Source organism: Neomonachus schauinslandi, chromosome 6, assembly GCF_002201575.2.
Source record: "Neomonachus schauinslandi chromosome 6, ASM220157v2, whole genome shotgun sequence".
Taxonomy (NCBI): Eukaryota; Metazoa; Chordata; class Mammalia; order Carnivora; family Phocidae; genus Neomonachus; species Neomonachus schauinslandi.
In genome coordinates, this window is record NC_058408.1 from 6,502,992 (window position 1) to 6,523,739 (window position 20,748).

General features: G+C 41.7%; 1 protein-coding gene across 4 annotated transcripts in view; it reads left to right on the plus strand.

The window, feature by feature from the left end:
* The first annotated feature begins 217 nt into the window (after positions 1-217).
* UAP1 (UDP-N-acetylglucosamine pyrophosphorylase 1) overlaps positions 218-20,748 on the plus strand; it is a 36,574-nt gene continuing 16,043 nt past the window's right edge. For all 4 annotated transcript variants that reach the window (XM_021698472.1, XM_021698471.2, XM_021698473.2 and 1 more), the window contains exons 1-4: positions 218-456; positions 7,724-8,060; positions 16,961-17,165; positions 19,489-19,664. In XM_021698472.1, the coding sequence (XP_021554147.1) occupies positions 7,781-8,060; positions 16,961-17,165; positions 19,489-19,664 (661 nt within the window). In that variant the 5' untranslated portion in view covers positions 218-456; positions 7,724-7,780. The remainder of the gene's footprint in view (positions 457-7,723; positions 8,061-16,960; positions 17,166-19,488; positions 19,665-20,748) is intronic.

Below are 20,748 nucleotides of genomic sequence, written 5' to 3' on the forward strand. Positions count from 1 at the left end.
AGCTGTGACGCCAGGGCCCCCACTGGGCGGCCGACGCGACCACCGCAGGGCGCCGGCCTCAGCCCTCCCAGCTGACGCAGCGCACAACTCTCCGCGTTCGCTGCGCGCCGGGGGGGCGGGGCCGCCCGCGGACCGGACTCCCAGCGCCGTCCTCATTGGGCCAGGGAATGAGTGACGCGCCAGTCCCCGCCCCCTCGGCGCCCGCCTCGCCGCCAGCGCTCGCGGCGCTGACGTGGCCAGGCGGGCGGTGGCGGCTCCTCCCGGCGCGGGTAGCCACTCTTGGCTGCGAGAGAGGGGCGGGGTGGCCGGGGCCGTGCTCCCCGGGCCAGCTCGCGGCCCGCCCCGCCGCCCCGGCCCCCCGGATGAGGGTATATATTCGGAGCGGGCGCGGGACGCCGAGGAGTGGCCGCGCGCTGGGAGCCGGAGCCGGGCGGAGTCGCCGTTGCGCCGAGGGAGGTGAGGGGCTCCCCGCCCAGTCGTGTCTCCTTCCCCTGTCACCCGCCAGCCCGGAGGGGACTCCAGGGCCCGGTCCCGCCACGCGCACGCTCCCACGGCCACGTCGGTGCTTGGCGCGCGAGCCTGGCCCTGGCCGAGGAACCGCCCCGCGCGCCCCGCAGGCGCTTGCCGTGCTCGGAGACCCCCGCTGGGGAGTGCGCCCCAGCCGGGGGCTTTGGGGAGGACCCGGACGGGGCAGTGTGTGGAATGGGGCTCTGTCGAACGGCTGGGGGTGGGCCTCACCTGGATGCGGGGGCAGGGGCCTTGAGGTTCTCGGGCCGGGGCCTTGCGGACAGTTTGGGCAAGCTCGGGGGCCTCCGGTGGGGACAAGTGATCGTTTGAAGTGTCCGCTGGGAACGGGGTGGGCCGTCTGGCACAGAAGAGGGAGAGAATTCTGAGGGCGTAGGCAGGGAAGAGTGGACATACCTGCGGGGGACGTGAGAAGGGGACAAAGCCCGCTTGCCCCTTTTTGTTCGTTTGGTTGGTTTTAACACTGGTGGTGGGAGAGGGTTGAGATTGCGGGGTTTCCCCTGCCTTGGCCACGCAGGAGGATGGGATTGGAGGGCTGAGAAAGCACACATGTGCTGAACATATGGCTTCCTGAAGATTGTATTAAGTTTGGCCTGATGCTGTCCTGTGTTTATTTGTGCACGGTTTATGAATTCTGAAATGAGGTAGTAATGATTATGATAATATGAAGATGTCATTATGTAGTGCTTTTAGTTTAAGGACTTTTAAGGTGAGATTCTGTAGGTGTGGACCGAAGGGTTTACAGGAAGCTGAAGGCAGCTTCTATTCCTTCATTATTAGTGAGTTGGCTCCCTTAGCTGGGATTGAGAAAGACTTCATAGTCTGTGCTGCCAAGCATTTATAGGATTCAGTGGTTATGGCTCAACTCCAAGACTATTTTTCAAAAGTTCTAAGAAGTTTACTTACCAGTTTTGGGGGCATAATATAGCAGCAGAGATAGGGGCAGGAGGGAGACCGGGAAAGGAGGGGAAATCCTGGATTTCTTTAATACTGGCATTTAAATTTTAATAAAGGTATATTTGATCATGGTGGATTTTTACCAAATTTGTCATTGTTTTTGACGCAGATGTATTAGGTATGGGCATATACCAAATTCTGCCATCATTTTTTGAGCAGATCCTTGACTTTTTCAGACTTTGCTTGTCAAAGTAAAAATCCTACTCTAACTCTTGTATTCACTATTGCTTACCATTACACATTACATCCAGACCTCTTACCAGAATCAATTTAGCACTGTGACCTTGTCAACCTTTGCAGACCACCAGTGGTCCAAGGCCAGGTATCAAAGTTTAACCTGTGTGGGGAAAAATTTAACCTGAGTTGTCTTATTTGTATGGATCCATTTTCCCAAGCATCTGAAGGTGAATGGGTATTTAATGACTTCTTAGGAAAAGACTGATTTATATCTTAAAATGTTACAATACTATGTTTGCATATGTTTTAGTAGGCAGGGACTCTCCACTCTTGACTCTCATTTGAGGGTGTGTGAGGAAGGCTGGTTTTATCGTCTTTATGAGGAAATGTGTACACAGGGAGGTGGAATGATTTGCATAGGGTCAGTTGATAGGGAGGGACCAAGAACTAGGACTTCCAATTCTTCAGTTACCTGGTTGCCAGATGATCTTCCTGCTATAGTATGCTTCCTTAAATCTGGGCAAAAACAGTAGTATAGATGAGACCTTAGGAAAGACCCAATTCCTTGGACAATAGTTTAATAGAAAACTGTCTCTCTCAACTTTTTTTTGTTTTTTACGTGATGTATTTTTTTAGTTAAAAAACAATGGTATCATATCTCTTGAAATCTATATAAATCAATAGAAATGCCTTTTAATATCCTAATGCATGTCCAAGGCTCAGTCTTCTAACTTCTTTGCTTTTTTATCCATCTACACTTGACAGGGGATCTTATTAAGTTCATAATTAATATCACGTATGCTGATGACCTTGAAAGTTTTATCTTTAGCTCCAGTATCACCTTCGAACTTTAGACTACCACATTCTGCTGTCTCAGCAGCATTTGTTTGTATGTCTAATAGGCACCTCCAACTTAACATGTCCGGCATATTTCTAAATCTCCTCCTGTCCTAATGTTTCCCCTCTTCAGTAAATGGCACCACCAGTTGGAGTCCTCTTTGCTTGATTCCTGTCTTTCTCTCTGTCTCCACATTCCACCCATGACCTAATCCTGTAGGATTAGGACCCACATCCACCACTGCTCTAAGCCAGCATCATCTCATGGAGACTACCGCGGTACTTCCCTGACTGCCGTCTGCTGGCTTCCACTTTTCCCTTCATTACAGAATATTTTTCCACACAACAATGAATGATCCTTCTGAAATCTAAATCAGACCATGAAGCTCCCCTGCTCCAAATTCTCCAATGGCTTCCCAAACCCCGGAGTTCTTACTTTGACCAAAAGGCCCTACTTGATCTGCTCAGTGTCCGCCTCAATTAGAGTCCCTCAGGCTCAGTCACTCTGCTCCAGCTGCGTTGACCTTGCACATTCCTGTGTCAGAACTGCTGTCCTGTCCCTAGAATGTTCCTCTCTAAGATACTGACTTGCTCTCTCTTCATTTGGGTGGATTGTCAGATGTCTCAGAGGCTCCACCTAACCACCCCATTTAAAATATCCACTGTCCCCCTCTCGTTGCACTTTCACCGCTTAGCCCACTTTCTTCTACTTGACATTTTATATGTTTGCCTGTCTCTCACACTGGAATGTGGGCATGCGCATTGTCGCTTTGTGCATTGCTGTGTCTTTGTACCCTACATCAGCGCCTGGCAGACAGTAAGTGCTCATTAAATATTGAATGAATTAATGGCACATGAAAGTTAAATAATGTTCCTTCATAAATTGTCTGTTGACGTACCTCTGCGTGTGAAAAGGAAACTGAGCAGGAACCTATTGGCATGAGTGAGGTTGTGGGCTCACCATCTGTCTTTGAACAGGAGTAGCAGCACTGAAGCACATGCAGCCTCATCTGTGGCCACTTGTCGCCCATCTTCCAGCACGATGCCTCGTGCCTTGAGTATATTTCTTTACCTAAACCGCTTTTCCTGCCGTTGCCACGGACTGGGTTTTCTTTCACTTCTTGTACCTTTCTCACACTTCTCTTCATCCTCCACTGCCTAACTCAGCCAGTAGCTCTCCTCCTGTTCCGGAGGCTGTAGCTCAGTGTTCTGAAGCACAAGTTTCATTTTTATAATAGTAGCTGATAACCTTTATAGAGGGCTTTTTATGTGTCCAGTACTGTTTTAAATGCTTTTCTTTTGAATTCAGTAATTCTCTTAACCTTAGAGGTAAGTACTGTTTTTATCCTCATTTTACAGAAGAGAAAAATTGAGGCACAGAAAGGTTAAGTAACTTGTTCAAGGTCACAGAATTAGGAAATAGTGCCGCAGGGGTCTGAGCCCAGCCAGGCTGGCTCCGGAGCCCGATGCTGACTTCCACCAGCTCTCCTGCCTCTTAAATGAGATGTTGGGTTGAATTCTTAGTATTTGCTCTGCTTATGAGGGTTATTGTCTGATGCAAAGATCACAGGCATTAGAGTCAGGTTTATCTGGGTTAAAATTCCTGTTCTTCTATCTACTAGGTACGTAGCCTTGGGCAAATTACTGAACCTCTTTGAGCCTTGTTTTCTCATTGGTTCTTACTTCACTTATGCCTCTGAACCTGGTGAATAAAATTTATTGTTCCCATTTTGCAGATGAAATTAACAAAGTTGAAGGTATCTATGACTTGGTCCGAGGAAGAGAGCCAGGAATAAAAGTCACTTTTGTTTGATTCCTAAACCAATAAAGATGCACTTGAAGCTAGAGTATGTGAGGCAGGCCTTTAAGGGTGAATGGGATTTCAGTAGATAGGAGGGGCTAAAGGAAGTGCTTGGAGGAAAGGACAGGGCTGTTAGGTGACAGCAAGGTAGAACTGTGTCCCACCCTGATAATAAGGTTTCATTTTTGTTTCATATGGGAGCCTTAATTTTGTTAGGAATCATTGGTACCTCATAAAGTGGATTTCATGAGTAGTACTGTTCATTTCACACTTGAAGCATTATATCCCTGAAATAAATCTAAATAACAAACCAAAAATAAAAGTTGGGAATATAGCACACTGAATCTTATGTGCTTATCTAATTTGAAGTTGATTTTATATGAAGAATCCTGAAGCCAGTCTGTCACTTCAGTTTTAGAGGGCATCTTATTTAAAGAAAAAAATTATAGAAGCTATGTGCCTGTCTCTATTGTCTGATAAAACATTTCCTGAATGTATTTTTGAGTGGACATTAGTTAAAATTATTTCTGAGCAATTTCTGATTTGGATCACCATACCCATTACTGAATAAAAAGTAATAATACATTTTAAAATGAAGTATTTACTCATCCTGTGAAGTTCCGCCCCTGCCTGTTTTGTGCATTTTCTTTCTTTCTCCATTCTGTTGGCTTGTGAACTCATTTCTGCAAAGTGAGTCAGATGTAAGAACATCAGTTGTGTCTGTATTTCTGAATAAAGTATAAATAATGTACTCGCTCTTGCTGCGCCTTTCTTTTACACACACACACCCACGCCCACACCCACTCACCCACAGTCTTTTCTCCTGAGAGGCAGTAGAGCGTAACAGTTAAGACGGTGACTTCAAGAGTCAGGTTGTTAGGGTTTGAATCCAGGCTCTATCACTTTACTAGTTTGGGACTTTGGGCAGGTTGTCTCTGTGGTGCAGTATCTTCCTCTGTAAAGTAATCCCAGCAATAGTACCTTAGCATTGTTTTGAGAATGACATGAACAAGTATCTGTAAAGCAATTAGAATTGTACTGAGTCATCCACGAGTGATATGTAAGCGATAGGTGTTATTATTGCTACCTCAGGGAACAGATGTAGGTTCTCTTAACCTGAGTTTGTGAATGGTGTTTGATGTTTAGTAGTCCTGATGAGGTAGATACTGTTATTAATTCCACTTTACAGGTGAGGCACACAGAACTCCAGAACATTGCTCCGAACTACCATGTCTGTTACCTACCACTGTTCTTATGGTAGGAGATAGCAGGCTGTTTCTTTGGTAACTTTTTTTCCTGTCCTTCATGTCTAAGCAGTTAGAACTTGGTGATGATTCTTTACAGTGACCCTCAAATTTCTCCCTTTCACACTTATTTCCTTTGCAACTAATCTGGCTCAGAACTTTGGCTTTTCATACCTGCAGTTGTCTTTGAACTTGTTTTCCTGCTTCTTGTAGTCCCTCCTTACCATCTATTTTATGCCATTGCCCTTTCTGTCGTCTCTCTAAAGCATGCTGACATGGCCCTGTTGAGTAATCTGCTGTGGGCTTCTTGTTACTCTGTTAGGTCTAAATTCCTTGGCTTGGTTTTCAAGGCTCTTCATGGTCGAGTCCTACCCTACATCTCTTCCCATCATGCTACGTAGAACTTGAGCTTTCTTAACTGCTCTCGTCACACAGGCCTCCTCTGCTTGTTTTCTGATCTTATCTGTGTTAATACGTGAGGCACACACAGCTCCATCATGCTTCCTTTGTGAACTCTTTCTAGACAACGCCTACCTTCTCTTGCATTTATCTATAGTAGACAAGTAGATTCAATATTTCCTCTTTCTCTTATTTTTGAATAGTATGCAGTTTAACACTTTGCTGTATTACATTTCTTATCTGTTGATTGTTACATGTGAATTGCTTGTCCCTTTAGGGTTTAATTCTTAGTAAAGATAATAGATACGTTTTTATTGCTTCTCTGTAGAAGTTGCTATTGAAATAAAATGTATTTTTCATGATTATAGGTGTTCCTGTCTTCTTGGATTTTGTTTTATTCTGAATACAACAGAATCGTTTCCCTCATTAGCACTAGAAGGAGAACAGTTGTTACTTAGAAGTCAAGTGCTCACGGCCAGAGGAGTATGACAGGGGAAGCAGTGGGGAGGCCAGATGGTGAGCCCTGGAATTGGACCGCCTGCTGGGCTCACATCCCAGCTCCGCCAGTTGGCCTGGTTGTGTTGCCTCTCTGTGCCTCAGTCTCCTCAGTGGTAAAGTAAGGAAAATAATAGCACCTCTGTTGTAGAGTTGGTGAAAATTAAATGAGACCTTGGAGGTAAAGTTCTTAGTGCAGTGCCTGCTGTATAATGCTAGTTAGTATTACAGTTAATTATACTAATTGTGTCCTACAAGTTTATTTTTAAATTTTTATTTATTTTTATTTTTTAAAATTTTAATTCTGGTATATTTAACTTACAGTGTTATATTAGTTTCAGGTGTACAGTGTAGCGATTCAACAGTTCTATACATTATTCAGTGCTCATTGTGATAAGAGTCCTCTTTAGTCCCCATCACCTATTTCACTCATTCCCCCCCACCTACCTCCCCTCTGGTAACCATCAGTTTGTTCTCTGTAGTTAAGAAAAAGTCTGTTTCTTGGTTTGTCTCTCTCTTTTTTTCTTCTGCTATTTGTTTTGTTTCTTAATTTCCACATATGAGAAATCATATATTTGCCTTCCTCTGATTGACTTAGCATAGTACTCTCTGGCTCTATCCATGTTGTTGGAAATGGTAAGATTTCATTCTTTTTTATAGTTGAATAATACTTCATTGTGTACACACCCCCCCCCCCATCTTTATTTATTCCTCAGTGGATGGACTCTTGGGCTGCTTCCATAATTTGGATATTGGAAATAATGTTGCAGTAACCATAAGGGTGTATGTATCCCTTTGAGTTAGTGGTTTTTTTTTTTTTTTGGTAAATTTCCAGTAGTACAATTATTGGATCATAGGGTAGTTCTATTTTTAACTTTTTGAGGAACCTGCATACGGTCTTCCACAGTGGCTGCACCAGCTTGCGTTCCCACCAACAGTGCATGAGGGTTCCCCTCATCCTTGCCAACACTTGTTTCTTGTGTTTTTTATTTTAGTCATTCTGACAGGTATGAGGTGATAATTGTAATTTTGATTTGCTTTTTTCTGGTGATGAGTGATGTTGAGCATCTTTTCACATGTCTCTTGGCTATCTGGATGTCTTTAGAGAAATGTCTGTTTATGTCTTTACAAGTTGGATCTCTCACAACTCTTGTGAGGGAAAGGCAGAAGTTAATTTCCTTAACATTAAGTTTTTTAAAAAAATGTACTTATTTGTAGTAGGAAAAGCTCCTCAGGTTTTGAGGTTGGACTTTGACCCGCTGTTGATTCCTTTTTTTTTTTTTTTAAGGTTTACAGGTGCAGAGATTACACCTCTATTTTCACAAAGCTTGGCTACCAGAGCATTATGAATGTTAACGATCTCAAACTCAGGTTGTCCAAAGCTGGACAGGAACACCTGCTACAGTTCTGGAATGAGCTGGATGAAGCCCAACAGGTAGAACTTTATGCAGAACTCCAGGCCATGAACTTTGAGGAGCTGAACTTCTTTTTCCAGAAGGCAATTGAAGATTTTAACCAATCCTCTCAGCAAGAGAAGATGGATGCGCGAATGGAGCCTGTCCCTCGAGAGGTGTTGGGCAGTGCTACCAGGGACCAGGATCGGCTGCAGGCCTGGGAAAGTGAAGGTACTGAGCATGGAATGTTCATTTTAAAGTTTGTAATGAGATATACTAGAGGTATTAGAGTAGTTGGATCATGTAATGATTTTTTGGATTCTCCTCCTACCTTAAACCAGGTGACTGATCAGAAAGTGACAGATTATGTTGCTAAAACTTCTACCTCGTCTCCCCTGTCAGTGCCTACATGCTCTTTTCATTTCTGTTCCCCATTCAGGGTTTTTCTCATTCAAGTCTTACTGTGCCTCTAGTCTCTTTCCTTGCTCATTTCCATGCTTCTACTACATTTCCCACCCTGAAGCACAAGTTAAATGTTTGAGTTTATGCTGGCTTCATCAAAAAACCTTCCCTCACCTGTATTTCCGATCTGGTCTCTTCTATTTCCCTCCGCTCCTACTGTCCCATACATTTTAGCTGGACCAAATAATTCACCTTTCTCTGAACATTATGTCTTTCCTGCCATTGCTCATGCTTATCCTTGGCTTGGACTGGCCTTTGCCCCTTCTCTGTCTAGCTGGGTCACCTTGAAAGGCAGTCTCCCGGAGTTGTGCTATGCAGTGCAGTGGGGCATGTGGGGAACATACACTCATTTCTTAAGGTTTTTTGATCATGACCTTTTCTTCAGTGTCCCAAGTTGGAGTTATTTGTCCATGCTTGGCTTCCATTCTTTCTTAAACTAAGAGTTGTTTGTGTCTGTCTTCATCATGAAATTGTGGACTCCTGAAGAGCAGCCCATATCCTGCTTGTCTGTGGGTGTCACAGGGCATTTAGAACAGGGTTTTGCAGTTAGAAGTTGGTTGATCAATGTGTGTTGAATTGCCCCCATATTTTTTCTTCTAAAGTGTATCATAAAATCTGTCCCCATAACCAGTTCTAATTAGTGCCTTTGAGAATGGCAAAATAGCTCAAATGTATACCTTTTCTGGTGGAGTTCAGAGCTGTGGTTTTTATAACCCACTACTTCTCTGTAAGTAATAGTGACTAAATATTGCAGGTCAGGCCCTTGAGTGTTTGTACATGGTCCTTGTCAGATCTGGACCTCATGGACAAACAGATCTGATTAATACTTTTCTTTCCTTTGTAAAAAATGGTACTTAATTGCAAAAATATAAAAATAACAGAAACACTACAGAGAAGTTGCCCTTAACTGAATCAGATGTTTTTATTTGCTCACATTTACACCTATTACTTGATTATATGTATATTTACTTTTATAGATGTGCAATAATGTTATAGATAAAATCTTACAGTCTATATTTGTACCACACTATTGCCATTTTTATTTTGTCTTTCATTCTTTGGCTTTCCCTGTCCCCACAAAAAGGACAGATAATTGCCATTATCAGCCTTCAGTATACATCTCCATGTCTTTCTCTGAGCATACAGACTTAATAATTTTCAAACTGTGTTCCAAGGAACCCTAGGGGTTCCACTGCTGGGGAGACTGTCTCATGTAAGGAGGGGAAATGGATACTAAACATCTTTGTCTCTAACTCCATCTTCCCACTACAAGAGCAGTGCTAGTTTGACATGTTTTATGTATTTGATCTTTATGTCAGGTTTTAGGGCTTGGAGATTAAAAAATATCGAAAATAATTGGATGATCTCTAGGAAGTGCTCTTTTAGATCTCAAGGGCTTGGGAGAGGCTAACCCAGCTTCTCAGAATAGGGCTCTGCCATTGAGCTGTCAGGGAGTAACTTCCAGATGGATCCTTTTGAGCAGAGAGCACTAACTTTGGATTCATGAATCCTCCCCTCCATCCCTGGGTTTCAAAAAGTCTACAACAGAGCGAAAGTACACAGGGCTCTTCATACCCTCAGGTATCCCTGCTGCCTGTATTTCTCCTTGTGATTTTAGGCAGATGAAGTCTTCCAACAAACTCTTACGGAAAGCCAAAGCTTTGACCTTGTATAACGGGGACCATGAGCAACAGTCAAAACGTCCTATAATTTGAGTCTTCATGATAACCTTTTTGTTGGAATCCGTGGAACTAGTCTACCTTTATGACTTTTCATTTAAACTGAAATCTGGAACTCTTTCAACCAAGTATACTACAAGAAAGTACGAAACAAACTTCCTTTGGCTTATTGTCAAGGGAGCAATATTTATTTGTGGCTTAAACAGTAGGGATGAAGAAGGAGACTTTGTAACTTTTTTTTTTTTCAGGATTTTATTTATTTATTTGACAGAGACACAGAGAGAGAGGGAACACAAGCAGGGGGCGTGGGAGAGGAGAAGCAGGCTTCCCACTGAGCAGGGAGCCCGATGTGGGACTCGATCCCAGGACCCTGGGATCATGACCTGAGCCGAAGGCAGACGCTTAATGACTGAGCCACCCAGGCGCCCTGACTTTGTAACTTTTCATTCACTTAGCCAGAAACTTCCATGTGTGTGCAAATTCATAACAAAATGAAGTTTTTGCAGTAACTTATCAAGGGGAAGAGATTGCCATTGTGAAGATTCTAATTGTTGTATTTCAGATAGGAGGAAGATCCTGGCAGTTGTATCAGACAGTGCCCCCCGCATCCCCCTCCTCAAGATGGAGAGAATAAAAGCATTGTACAGTATTTTTAGAATGTCTGGTGGCTGTTGACACTAAAATGGACATTTTCACATTTTCATGCCTAGGGTGGAAAATTATTTCTGAAGGATAAATACATAAGTGAGCACTGTGCTCCTTGTTGAAGAGAGATCTTGTTTTCTTTCTTTCTTTTTTTTTTTTTAAGATTTTATTTTTAAGTAATCTCTATACCCAAAGTGAGGCTCAGACTTACAACCCTGAGATCAAGAGTTGTATGCTCTACCGACTGAGCCAGCCAGGCTCCCCCCCCTTTTTTTTTTTTAAATTTTGGTTTTTTTTAAGTTTTAAAAAAATTTTTTTTTTATTTGACAGAGAGATAGAGAGCACAAGTAGGCAGAGTGGCAGGGAGAGGGAGAAGCAGGCTCTCTGCTGAGCAGGGAGTTGGACGTGGGGCTCGATCCCAGGACCTCAGGATCATGACCTGAGCTGAAGGCAGCCGCTTAACCGACTGAGCCACCCAGGCGCCCCTAGCCAGGCTCCCCTTAGTGCATGCACCTGCAAGGAGGGTAGGGAGGAAGAGAGAAGGAGAGGGAGAATCTCAAGCAGACTCTGACCCCAGCACGGAGCGTGTTGGCTGGGCCCTGTCCCACAACCCTGAGATCATGACCTGAGCCAAAATCAGGAGTCTGATGCTCAACCAACTGAGCCACCTAGGCATCCCTAATTTAATTCTTAATGTGTTCTGGCCAGTTGTAGAAAATGGAACATAGAGGAGCAACTGAAAATTTTCTATCTTACAAAGCTGAGATCTAGAGAGAGAAGTAATTAGAAGCTTCTATGAGAATATCATTTTAGTAAAGATACATTGGGAAAATGTATTTGCTTAATTAAAAAAAACCATCTTTATCAAAGAAATGCATGCTTATACTGAGCATAAAACAGTCTTCCAATTTTATAATAACATATTAATATCCAGTATTAGGTTCTTTTGTCTATGAGACATTTATAGAATCAGTCTGAATGGTGCTTCTCTACCATATAACACTGTGGTAGAAAAGTAAGTGGATTGCTTAGAAAAAAATGTACTCATAACATTATCTCCTGTACATTTTGTGGAATCTAGTACAGTGATATTTTTAATAGATTTGTTTTATTTTAAAAGTAACACATACTTATTTTAGAAAAATTGGAAAAATAACTAAAAACTACAAAGGAAAAAATAAAAATCTCTGCCGTCCCACGTTTCAGAGGTAAATACTCACTAGTAATATTTTCTAGTGTTTTCTTAGATTCACACACTGGGATTATGGCTTGTGCATAATTTTGTAGCCTACTTACAAATTTGTTACGAAAAATTTCAAGCATATTTTGAAACAAATATTTAGAGATAAAAACAGTATAATGAATCCCACATATGTATCACCTTGTTAAATATCAAAATTTTGCTACTTTTGCTTCACTTATCCCTCTTATTTTTTTTTACTGTAGTACTTTAAGACAAATCTCAAACATGATGTTATTTTTACCCTTATTGAGTTCAGTATTTATCTCTACATATATGGATATTTTCTTACTACTCACAATGCTATTATTATACCTCATGAAATTCACAGTAATCCTCCAGTACCTAAAACTGGTTTAAGTAGTGATTTCCCTTATAGTATGCTTTTTGTACTTGACATTTTGGGGAAATAGTTAATCTGTAAAATAATAGTTTCACCTGTACAGTACGGTTAAAAGTTAAAGACTTAAAATGTCTTTTCTGACTAATTTTCTTGGCTAGTCTTCCTTTATCTCCACTAGTTTAATAGCCGGTTTACCTGACTCAGTGTCCTGGGAGTGCTGGCAGTTTACATGGAAAGTTCTGGCTGTGCTGGACTTCACACACACCTGTGTCATCCTCCTCATTTCAGGCACACGCCCAGGTTAGAGTGTGAGAGGCACTAGTCCAAGCAGGAAGTTATCCAGGAAGTGTTTGACCTATTTCAGGCCACTGTAAACTCTTGTCTTTGTTTCTTGTAAATACGATCAGACACTGTTGGGCGTCTGACACGGGACTCTCCAAGGAGAGAGATGTGCTCCAGCCCTGGAAACTGCTCACTCTGGCTTGATTTTTTTAATTTTTATTTTATTTATTTATTTATTTTAAAGATTTTATTTATTTATTTGAGACAGAGAGAATGAGAGGGAGGAGGGTCAGAGGGAGAAGCAGACTCCCCGCCGAGCAGGGAGCCCGATGCGGGACTCGATCCCGGGACTCCAGGATCATGACCTGAGCCGAAGGCAGTCGCTTAACCAACTGAGCCACCCAGGCGCCCCTGGCTTGATTTTTTTTTTAAACCTCTGCTTTGGTCTCTCTTCGGCCCGCTCTGTAGGAAAGCTATGAGCTGCCCTCCAGCGGAAGGATGGAAAGGGTGATAATAGTGCCGTACTTCCCTGGTTTGGTTTTTTTTTTTCCCTATATTTCTGCAGAAGAAGTTTTGGGATAGGAGAAGCTCATAATTTCTTAATTGTCACGTAGGTTAAGTACATTTATAATTAGTTAACATTTTTTAGGTAGGTGCGGTGCTGCCCATATAAAATTTGTTACGACAAATACAGTTTAAAATCAGGTATTATTGCCATATAACTAAACAGTTTACCGAGTTTTATTGGCCCCCTTAATTTCAAGCAATATTTTATCTGTCATTATAAGACAGATACTAATTTATGTGTTACACACTTTTTAAACATCCAGTTTTATTGCAGTGACACAGATGAGGTGGATGAGTGCTTCAGCCAGTGAACGCACAATCTGATATTGTTAACATCTGTAGCTGCATTGAATTCTTGAAATTCAGCTGGCCTTGATACTCTAGGGACTGCTTTCTTTCCTCATGTTTTTCTCTGTGTGTGCATAAGTGAGATGCGTAAGCAGGAAGAGGTCAATGCAGAAACCTTTTTATTGTAAATACACGTGGATTGTGATAGTTGTGATTAGAGGGAGATGAGGTGTAAATGTAGATCTGCCTGGAATTGGACACCTGGTAGGTGTAATCTCCATGCTTCTCGTAAGACGTAGTGATTGCATGGGTCATCTGGTCCATAGATGGGAAAAGGATTGAAGAAAGTATGGCAGACAGGGGCTTAGGAAACATTTATTTGCATACAGGATGAGGCCACCATGAGCTGCTGGTTAGAGAGCTGTAAAAACTGAAAAATTCAGAAAACTGGAATGAAGCCGTGGTTGAGGAACTGATCCAAGGAAGAGAAATGTTTGTACAGTGGTATTGTGATAACTGGTTAGAACCTGTGGAAAGCACTGGTTGGTGCTGGGTGGCCATCAGGTGACCTGGAGCTGGGACACAGAGCTGGCCCTGGGAGCAGGCTCTTCCCTTTTCTGGGTAAGGTGGCTATGGGAAATCACTGACTTTTGGACTGAAGGTAAAAGAAGGATGTCAGAAAGGATGACTAGAGCTACGTTAACAATGAAACAACTTGGGGCGCCTGGGTGGCTTGGTCGGTTAAGCATCTGCCTTTGGCTCAGGTCATGATCTCAGGGTCCTGGAATCGAGTCCCACTTTGGGCTCTCTGCTCAGCAGGGAGCCTGCATCTCCCTCTGCCTGCAGCTCCCCCTGCTTGTGCTCTCTCGTCTCTCTCTCTCTCAAAAAGATCTTTAAAAAAAACCAACAACAATGAAAAACTTAAAACACATGTGCTCGATGAAGAAAATAAATAGTACAAAGAAAACAAAGGCCTCTGTGTCCAGAATATTTATCTGGGGCTTTTTTTGAAGATGTTTAGAAATATTTGTGATTCTTACACCTCTGGTATGTGAGGGTTCAGACACCAGACTTATTTATCTGCAGTTTTGAAGCAGTGCAAAGCCTGTTTTTCAGGAAAACTGACCTTGGACAGACACAAGACTGTTGGGGAACTTTATCCCACTTAATGGTATTACAGGATACTGTCTCAGATTTGCTGGAGGTAATGTATAATGTATGTGTACTATATTTGTTTTCTAAATTTTGAAGAGTTCTGCCTTCTGAAACAGCTCTGATCCATGGGGTTAGGTAAGGGATTATGGACCTGTATTTTATTAAAGTAATGCTTTTTGGGTCGATGACAGCAGAATTAAACTCATTCCCTAGAGACCGTAGTTTCTGTGATAACTCAGGGAATAACCAAATGTAAAACAGTTTTCAAAACTGCCTTCTATCGTTCCCTGCTCCCTTCAAAACGCTTCATTTCGTCTCACTTTGTTACATGGTGGTTATGGTGCTTGCTGAAGGGGGATGCAGATCCGGAATGCTGTTAGAAATTTCAGTGTTTGGCAAGTTTTGGAGAATGTGGACTGTACCCAGCTTTTCCTTGTAGGGTGGTAGGTAGGAGAGATTAAAAAAAAAAGGTAGCACAACCTCTCCCGAATTCAGTGGAAAAGAGAAGAAAGGGCAGGAAAGAAAAGGAAGGAAAGTTTATACCGCTGAAACCTCCGGTGCTGTCATGGATCTGGCCAGTGTTCGGGTGTGAAGAGAGGCAGGCAGCACAGTGCATGGCGCGGGGACTTGGAGTGAGTTTCCCACCCTCGTTCCCATTCACTAGCGCTGGGACCTTGGGCAGGACCTGTAACGTCTCTGAGCCCATTATCTCTCAAATGGGAGAAATTATACCTACCTCTTAGAGTTACTAGTTTGGGGGTCTGTTTTCACACTCTGATAAGGCACAGTGAAATGCTATGGTGAAAATCACAGAGACAGTTCCGGTTCTAGGCAGGAAGAAAGAGAAAATTACGTCTCAGGGAGCTAGCTAAGCTTCGCTTCATATCAAAGGTGAAAATTATGGAAATATCTAATGTGCTTTTAAATTTTTTGATAGCTGGATGGTTGCTGGATCATGTCCTTGGGCTGCACTTACTGACCCTGAAGATAGATTGTAGACTTAGGACTGGAGAAGGTTGTGAGTTTAAAGTGGGTTTAGAGTATTTCTTTAAGTGCTTGATGTACTAGTACATTAGCTTTAGGAGAGCCCAGCCCATCAAAACATAAGGCACAAAGTGGGTAAATTAGACAAACCCCCATTACCTCAGGATATAAAAAATAGTAACAATGGATATTGGCTACCACTGCTCCCTCTGGGCTAGCGTTCAGTTCTGGACAGCGGCCAGGTTCCTTCCCAGAGTGTCTGAGGATTTCAGAAAACAAGAACAATCCTGTCAACCATTGCCTGATTCATCTGGCATTTTCCAGCTTTTCTGGCTTCCCAGAGACCCAATTTCCATGTTGCCTCTCCCCACAAGCTACTCTGCCTTGTGATGCTGAGCTGGTCCAGCGTTGCATGATGAGGTGGCTCTCAGAAACGGTCAGTGGCAAAAATTGTGTGTTTTTTTTTTTTAAATCCAAACTGAGAGCCTCTGTTGTTAATAATATTTACAGTTTCACTTGTTTGCATTTGGATCTTAACTCCATCTTGAATTATTTTGATTCAGAGAATAGTATTTTGATTCAAGCATTATGTTTGGTTATTATTACTGAGTATTCAACTGATGAAGATGGGCTTCCCGGCAACGGAAATAAATCATCAACAGAAAGACTCAGTTTCACATCCTTGTGAGCTGGGATGGATGGCCCTTTGGCAAAAAAAACAACCCCCCCAAAACCCTTGCATTTTAATCCATTCTATTGACGTGTAATTACGTATAAGAAAATGCACTAGTTTTATGACTTTTTGCCATATTTATACATTCATGTAACTACCACCCCAACAGAGCATTTCCATCACCCCACAAAGCCCCCTCATGCCCTGCCCTTTTTCGGGCAGATCCCCGAAGCCTTTTCAGCTGAGTTGGCTTTCACACCCAGGTGTCCCGACATCAGAGCCTGGCTTCTCGACCTCTGTACTGCATTGCTTTCCTGAGGGTTTCACCTCTCTTCAGTCACTGGATGGTAGCTTGTCTAGTCTGTTTGCATGCTCGTTGACTGATTGTGTGTCACTGATGAATTTACAGGCCAGAGGTAATTTAGTAGCATATCATCATTTATCCTTAAGCCCAGGTGCTTTCTTTCATCCTGTCTTTCTCTTGATGCGCCGCATCTAGTAAAGTAGTCAGGTACTTGCAAAACGTTTGTAACATCTTGTTGGGCTTTGCCTTCTAACATTTTCAGAAAAAGAATTATTAATTCATTAAAGCATATTATTCACGGCTTGGTGTTTGGTTGGGTTTATATAAATTTAATTTTTTAATAGTAAAAATGTTTTTATTAACAAGGTAGTTATCTGTGATTACATGTGGATTTCTTGTTCTTCGTGCCTTATGCAGATAGGGTGACTCATTGCTGCTACTTTTTGTTATGTGTAATCCTAAAATGTTGAATTGCAGAGGTTTTGTGATACAGGTATTCTCTTTTCTAGGACTTTTCCAGATTGCTCAGAACAAAGTGGCAGTTCTTCTTCTAGCTGGCGGGCAGGGGACAAGACTTGGTGTTGCATATCCCAAGGGAATGTATGATGTTGGTTTGCCATCTCATAAGACGCTTTTTCAGATTCAGGCAGAGCGTATCCTGAAGCTTCAACAGTTAGCTGAAAAGTATCATGGCAACAAATGCATCATTCCATGGTAAGATATGCCTCATTGTGGGAGAGTGTCTAAACATATGTCGGTCTATAATACTCAAAATGCATGTACACTTTATTCATAAGCAGACATATTTCCTGTTACTAATGATTTCCCCAGGAGCTGCATTTTACTATATATGTTAAAAGTAATCTGTATTATAGCTAGATAAATGATCATGATAGTCTTAATGCACAATATATATTCACCTCAGGCTTTTACATCCCTACCTGAGTACTTTTGGGGACTCATTGGGTTTTCTCAGTGTAGAAACTTTATATTGATTGGTAGTTTGTCTGTGTATAAATTCCGATTGAAAGTCCGTTTCTGTCTGAAATTTGAAGGCATCGTTCTGTTGTTTCTAGCATTGTTGAGCGGTCCATTGCTGTTCTGATTCCCAGTCTCTCTCTCCTCTTTCCCTTTCTCTCTCTCCCTCCCTTCTCCCCCCCCACCCCCAAAAGCATCTAAGGTCTCTTCTTACCATTGGCATCTGAAATTTCATGACAAGGTGATAGGAGTCTATTTTTAGTCACTGCTCTCACTCAGGGAGTTCTCACAGTCTAGAAACTCGTATCCTTAAGTACCAGGTTATATAGCTCTCCCCGTACCCCACCCATACACACCAGCTGAAAGCCCCACTGATATCTCTGCTGTGGGCCACACTCCAATCCCAGGCTCTAGTAGAGTGCTGTGTTCTTGGGGCCGGCCTACCTTGGCAAGTGTTGGTGTCCCGAGCACCAAGAGATTATGGGAAATTCTGCTTTGTGTTTTAAAAGTTTTTGATATAGCTCTTAAATCTCTTTCCCAGAGCAGCTTTGGAAATTATGGTTTGAGGGGGAAACCAGCTGTGTTTGAGATCCCTCCAGTCCCTAATCTTGTTATTTTAGCCCCACGTGACCCACAAAAGCTCTGCTGGTTTCTCTGTCCTTCTGCCTGGTCCAAGCCCAGAGTCCCTACCACTAACCTAGATCCCACATCAGCAGATACCCCCAGGAAAAGGCAGCTGTAAATCCTTAGCTCCTCTTTGAAAGATTCCCACTGTCTTGAATTTTAGTTCCAATCCATGTTGCTTCTATAGCTCTCTGATGCCTTTAAAAATAGGCTTTTTGTAAATTTCCCAGCTTCGCTAGTTCTTCTCAACATGGGTATTGGCGGGCAAGAAACTATTTTTTTTCATCTTTTTTTTTTTTTTTTAAAGATTTTATTTATTTATTTGAGACAGAATGAGAGAGAGAGCTCATGAGAGGGGGGAGGGTCAGAGGGAGAAGCAGGCTCCCCGCTGAGCAGGGAGCCCGATGCGGGACTCGATCCAGGGACTCCAGGATCATGACCTGAGCTGAAGGCAGTCGCTTAACCAACTGAGCCACCCAGGCGCCCTATTTTTTTTCATCTTGATTCCTTTGGGGATGTTTGAGGGACATCTGTGTTTGAAGCAGCCAATATTCTCCTTACAGCCCTGGCTCCCACTATCACGTTGAATTTTCTTCTCTTTTCCTCACAACTTAGAATCTCTGTGCTCTAGTTATGCAGAGCAGTCTAGCCACCTCTTTGTACTCAAAGTTCAAAATACCCGGGATAACTTGTTAAACAGATACCTAGTATGGTGGGAAATTATACCATTTTCTTTCTTTATTCATTCAACATATATTGAATGCCTGCTTCTAGGTACTGGGGATATATCAGCAACCAAAATGGACAAAAATCCCTACTTATATGTGGCATAAATTCTAGTAAGGACAAAACTACTGCAGTCACTAATTGTGCTTTTAAATAGAGTTTTTGACTCCTTTGCCACACTAGCATGGTTTGGATTTTTATGAGAACAGATAATATAATGACACTTTTAAGATTTTAAATGGAGGGTGAGCAGAGCCCAGATTACATTTCAAAACTTTAGTAAAAAGAACCATAAGATATATATATGATATAATATATTCATTAGAATATATTCGTTTACCCTTTTCTCCCTATTTATTTATAATGGGAGTTTTAAATTTAGAATACAGTTTTCACAGAGTTCTAAAATGTTTGTTTAAGCCAGTTATAGGCTTTCTGTTGCAGGAGGTATGTTTAATATTGTTACATAGATTTATTTTATATAAATATATATATATTTATATATATATGGACTGATGAAGTTACTGGAAGAAAGGCACTTGGATAGCAGCTAATGCTACCTTATCCAGGAAGAGCATGAAGGAAGTCAGAACAAAGAGGCAGTGTGCTCGATTTTTTTTTTTTTTTTTGCTTAGAAAATAGACAAGATTGAATTTTGCCCTAATTCCCAGACCACTGTTGCTTAGAAGATCTGCTTTTCTCTTGCAAGGTATATAATGACCAGTGGCAGAACAATGGAATCTACAAAGGAATTCTTCACAAAGCACAAGTACTTTGGTTTAAAAAAGGAGAATGTAATCTTTTTTCAGCAGGGAATGCTGCCTGCTATGAGTTTTGATGGGAAAATTATTTTGGAAGAGAAGAACAAGGTTTCTATGGCTCCAGGTTTGTAACCATGCTTATTTAAGGGTGACTAGAAATGGGAATAACATAAATCATTACATTTTCATTTTTTTTCTAATATGGTGATTTGGATGTTAAAAAATTAATATTTAAGATTTTATTGCAGTTTGGCAAGGATTTAAAAAAAGGAAAATGCCCATGGGTGAAATGGATACATTTTTATATTTTTTGTGGATGTCTGCCGTTGAGAACAACCTGAGCAGCACACTGAGTATTCATTCTCTTTACCCGGTATTTTATATCAGCAGTGTTCATGGCTACGTTACTTCTTGCAGTGAAAGATTGGAAACCATTTGCTATTTAATAAACAAGAGGTTAAATTATAGTTTATCTGTAGTATTCTCAAACTGTAATAAAACTGTAATTGATTGGAGATACTAAATGACAAAGAGAAGTAGTGTCAGTAGCTAAGTGAGCGAATGGGAAGCGTGAAGCTGCGTGCCCGGTATGGTTGCGGGTGGTGCGTGCACACTGTGTGACCGCGTGCAGCCACCCTGCGTGTGGTCCCAGCTGTAAAAATAAATGTGTCGACAGATTCATATCTACGTGAGTATTTGGAGGAAAGGCTGACAGGAAATAAATAAGAGTGTTAACAGTGGTAGCCTCCAGATACAGGCTTTTATTTCATCTTAAGTCTTTTTTTCTACTTAATTCTTTTTCATTAGTGGAAGACTACTATTTTTAGCTCTATTTGTGAAGTCCAATTTTTTAAGCTGTGGCTGAGGGTGTTGGACAAAGTACATTAAAGCAGCACTAAAAACAGATGGGAAAAGAAGAGGCTTTTACCTATACTTATTTTAAATCTGATCTTCATATTAATCTGGTTTCCTAACAAGTTATTTGGTATAAAAAACTTGTGTATTTTTATTTTTGAGAAGGGTGACATTGTCAGTGTTGGGGCTATAAACACAGAGCTAACTTGAATAATAAAAATATTAATAAAACTTGAAATGTTATGAAATAATCATTGCTTGAGAAAGAACTTTATATTTCACAATGTATTACAGGCTAAATTGTTAAAAAGTCTGAGTTAAAAAGAAAAATATGGTCTTTGGGTTGCCTGGTC